This window comes from Coenobita brevimanus, chromosome 107 (assembly GCF_032717465.1).
Source record: "Coenobita brevimanus isolate Jiangsu-jjx chromosome 107, ASM3271746v2, whole genome shotgun sequence".
Lineage (NCBI taxonomy): Eukaryota > Metazoa > Arthropoda > Malacostraca > Decapoda > Coenobitidae > Coenobita > Coenobita brevimanus.
Genome location: NC_137060.1, coordinates 12,711,833 through 12,716,832, shown reverse-complemented (window position 1 = coordinate 12,716,832; position 5,000 = coordinate 12,711,833). Strand labels below are relative to the sequence as shown.

General features: G+C 41.5%; 2 protein-coding genes across 2 annotated transcripts in view; both read right to left on the bottom strand.

Moving 5' to 3' along the window:
* The window catches only part of LOC145416618 (uncharacterized), a 117,322-nt gene that overhangs the window by 62,664 nt on the left and 49,658 nt on the right, over positions 1-5,000 (bottom strand). The window lies entirely within an intron of this gene.
* LOC145416619 (paralithocin 2-like) overlaps positions 1-5,000 on the bottom strand; it is a 15,371-nt gene that overhangs the window by 7,988 nt on the left and 2,383 nt on the right. Inside the window, exon 2 of the mRNA XM_080285552.1 lies at positions 1,224-1,305. Coding sequence (XP_080141678.1) covers positions 1,224-1,288 — 65 coding nt within the window. The 5' untranslated portion in view covers positions 1,289-1,305. The remainder of the gene's footprint in view (positions 1-1,223; positions 1,306-5,000) is intronic.

The following is a 5,000-nucleotide window of genomic DNA, read 5'->3' as shown; positions in this document are numbered from 1 at the left end:
CGGCTCAGTCCGATTGGAGCGCCGTAATTACCCACTAAATCACCAGGCGGAAAAACTTGGTTATATTGTTACCCCGAGCCGTAGTAATTGATTTCCTGGTGTACAGGAAACAATTTGGCTTGCCACTCAATGTACAGTCACCAACAGGCAGAAGGAAAAGGAAAGAATGAAGGAAAAATAGACAGAATAGAGTGTAAAGTCACCAGTAGGCAGAAGGACGAGGAAAGAATGAGGGAAAGAAAGACAGAAGAGGATGGAAAGAAAAAAGGATGGAGGAGATAACACAGTTATTATCATTAACAACAAGTTTTATAAAATATTTTCATTATCATAATCATAGCGTTCATCATTATCATCATAGCCATCACCATCACCATCAGCAGCATCAGCTGCTGCAGCCCCTAAAATCTTGCCCAAAGAAAATAATGTCAGTATTTCCACCATCATCATCATAAAGTTACATAAAATGAAGCATTTACTTAAACCTATAACATATAGTAATATAAACTGATAGATACACAGGCTAAACGCATAAATATAGGCTACATACAGATAGATATAGACAGATAGGTAGATAAACAAATAGATAAATAGATATAGATAAGTAGACAAATATATCTATCCATAATTATCCATGTATTTACCTACCTACCTTTATCGGCGTATCTATCTATCTATCTACAGAGAAAGAGAGAGAGAGAGAGAGAGAGAGAGAGAGAGAGAGAGAGAGAGAGAGATGAATGGTTATAAACTGAGTTATATTCTGCGTCAATACATAGCTATGTTTTACACTATTAGGATATTTATTTCCGTTCATCATCATCATTATCTAACTCCTCACTAATTTTCACACAACTCAGTTCACTGCAGGACATAAGAAACTTTATAAAATCAATTATACACTTTATTCATTACAATCATGGACACCACCACTACAATTTCATCATCACTGCAGTCTCTATAGCCTTGCCTTCCCCTCAACGCTCTCACCAATTACGAATGAAAACTTTTAAGCTGACTATTTAATGTGATCTTGACTAACAAATGTCTTTAGAAGAAGGTCAACCTCTTGTCTAACCATTAACCCTTACACCAACTTGGATTCAAAATCGACCAGAAGCGTTTGAGTTATCCTTTCAACACACACACAGACTCACACACACACTGATACATGCAATGTACTCCAGGGCGTTTAGTGTATTAAGAGAGAGAGAGAGACTCACGCTGTCAGATGAGGCACAGCCACCGCCACCACTAACAACACCAGCACAAAGCGAGCCCCAACCATTGTCACTGCAACACAGTCTGAAACATAAAATACTGTCACTTAAGCACATTAGTAACATGACTTTTTAAAGATATTTTGGTCATACTTGGCAACTAGTTTTATTAGTTGGATTCATCCCCAGCGGAAGATCTTGAAACTTTCATTAGGAGGTACTTTTTTTTTTTTTTTTATCACCACACGATTCTGATTAATAATGTTAAATTTTTCGAACTGGAAAGGTTAGGCAAATCCTTTAATAACCCTGTTCACTACATCTGGAACTCGTACAAGCGTAATAAATCTGTCTGGTAGAAATAAAAGTAATATTGAAATGATCCTCCTGTTGAAGGATTAATGAAGATTATTTCGAACCTCTCCAATGGCACAGATTCTCCATAGTTAAATAAAGTGGTAGGGATATGGTAAGGACAAAAAGGCTAAAGCGTAGAGAAAAGCTTGAGCCATTCCTTATTGCACCTTCCTTTTTTATTTTATTCTCGCTGCAAACAAACAATGTTATTCAGCTTTCAGAAGACGTCTGATTGGAATGTGGATAAAATTAGGAAGGTAGACTATGGTGGCATCAAGGAAGGGGAAATAAGGATAGGCTGTCAAGCAGGAGGGAAGAAAAGTAGGCAAGTGTGAAAGAAAGAAGAAAGTGGGGAAACAGGCAACCAGGATAATGGAAGGCATTCAAAAAAGTAAACTGTTTTGGTAGGGAGGAAGAAAAGGAAAGGTAAGTGCTAGGCTGGCAGAATGGAAGGAATAAGTCATTGGCAGGCAATATGAATGGAAGGCTAGACAGGCAGGATGGAGGTAGCTAAAAAGTGGGATAAATAAGAATTAAGTGAACTGTAGAAGCAAAAGAGCGAAGAAAACGGTAAAGAGCGAAGAAAACGGGGATTGGAGTCAAACAGTTAACCAGAAGAGTACGTAATCTACGTGGACAAGTTGGATGGTAAGATAGACAAGAACAAAGATGGGAGGAGGTTAAAATACAAGGAAAGAGGAAAACTATCTAACTATATCTATATACCTAGGCTGCTTCCCCCAAGGAAAGGGAGGTAGCCGAGACAGGACGACACACTCCCCATTTACTCATCCATTCAAACACATTCATTCGTATCTTAGCCCCAAAGGGGAGAAGGGACAGATCCTCTCCGCACCACACCACACAAGGGTCAACTGCGCAGTTCAATTAGTGACATTCGCAGCAGGGCCTGACAGCAGAGCTGGTTTACCCCTGCCACATCATAATAGACCCATTCCCTTACCCGCACCTGACCTGACTAGCTGATCAGACCAAATGCGGGAGAATATCCCCTCAGGGCTGCATCATCATTTATTCGTTCACAATTTCTCTCCATTTATTTCTGTCATGCACAGCCACTCTTCCTTGCTCAACAGACATCCCTGTCACATCCAGCGCTCTCTTCACACTGTCCATCCATCCTATTCGTGGTCTCCCTCTCAGACTTACACCTCTCACATCAGATCTAGTTATCTTTTCACCAATGGCTCATTATCCATTCTCTCCATATGCCCAAACCATCGCAACTCCTTCTGCTCAACTCTAATAGCCATCTCCCGAACAACTGCAGTTCTCCTTCGCACTTCATCATTTCATACTCGATTCATACACGTCATTCCACACATACTCCTCAGACACCTCATCTCCACCACTTTCAAACTCTCTGCTACACCCATATTCCATGTTTCAGCCCCATATATCGCAGTCGGTACCACAACACCCTCATACAGCCTTCTCTTTACATCCATTCTAAGCGAATGACATCTAAACACCTTTTTCATTCCTCCCAGCATCTTTCCTACTTCATTCATTCTAAACTTCACTTCTGTATCTATTCTTCAATCCACAGCAACACGTGACCCTAAATATTTAAAACACTCTACCTCCTCAAGCAACTCACCATTCAAAACTATATTCATCCCCCTACAATCTACCAACCTCGTACACTTCACCACTTTACTCTTATTCTCATTTACTTTCAATTTCCTCCTTTCACACACCCATCCAAACTCCTCTACCAACTGTCTAAATCTCTCCTCTGAATCAGCCACCAGTGCAGTATCATCTGCAAACAGCAGCTGCTTCAGATTCCACTCTCCACCATCAACATTCACCAAACTCAGACCTCCACCTAAAACCCTTGCATTCACCTCCCTTACAACACCATCCATATAAATGTTAAACAACCAAGGCGACATCACACATCCCTGTTGCGGCCCCACTCTCACAGGAAACCAGTCACTCACAGCATTTCCCACCCTTACACACGCTCTACTATTTACATAAAAACTCTTCACTCCTTTTAGTTACCTACCATCAAGTCCATACAATCTTAAAACAGTCCACAAAGTCTCCCTATCAATTCTATCATATGCTTTCTCTAAATCCATGAATGCCCAAAACACATCCTTGCCTTTCGCTAAATACTTTTCACACACTTGTCTCACAGCAAACACCTGATCCACGCATCCTATCCCTCTCCTAAAGCCACACCGCTCATCACCAATCACTCCCTCTGTCCCCTCTCTAACTCTCATAATTAACACTGTACCATACACCTTACCTACAATACTCAAGAGATTTATACCCCTAATGCTAGTACATTCATATTTATCACCCTTGCCTTTATACAACGGGACCACATAAGCACTTGCCCAGTCAATTGGCACCATACCTTTCACAAAGCACACATTCAACAATCTTTCTAACCAGTCAAAAATAGTCACTCCACCACCCTTCAGGCATTCCACAGCACACCCATCCATACCTGCAGTTTTTCCTGTTTTCATCTCCTTCTCTGCCTTCTCCACTTCCTCCTTCGTGATAAAAGAATCATTCATCTCTCCCAACACATTTATTCCTTGCACCCTTCCATCCACCACAATCTCAGCCACCCTTTCCTCCTCTACATTTAACAATCTTTCAAAATACTCTGCCCATCTCTTCCTTACTGCATCCATCTCAGTTAACATCCTTCCATCCTCTGCTTGTACTTGCTCTTCCTTCCCAGACTCTCCCTTTCACACCCTTTTCACCTCCTTCCAGAACATTTTCTTATTCTGTTGAAAATTCTCAGTCAGCCACCTACCCCACCTCTCATCTGCTGCCACTTTAGCATCACACACAGCCCTTCTCGCCCTAGTCCTCTTTTCCTTATACCTCTCATATGACACCTCATCCTTCCTCTTCAGCTACACTTCATATGCAAGTCTCTTCTCAGTTACAGCCATACTTACTTCCTCGCACCACCATTCAATTCCTTTTCTTACACCACCACCCACACGTCTCACACCACACACCTCTTCGGCATGCCCCACCACAGCACTCTTAAACAACTGCCATTCATCCTCCACACTGCCATTTTCCTGATCTTTCACTATATTCCACTCATCTTTCAATTTCTCCTGATACTCTATGATTTTCTCTCTTTTATCCAACTCACTCACTTTCAAAACTTCCCTGCCACACCTAACCCTCCTAGCTCTCACCCGTCTCATACCTACTCTTTACTTTCCCTCCAACAGGTAGAGGTCAGACATACTCGTACCTCCACCCTCCCCTCTCAGAACTCTCACATCCAACAATCTTCTTATTACATTCCTGGACACAACCACATAGTCCATCAATGCTCTTTTAACAACCCTTCCACCCTCCTGTCTCACCCATGTATACTTATATCTTTCTTCTCAAACAGCATATTTC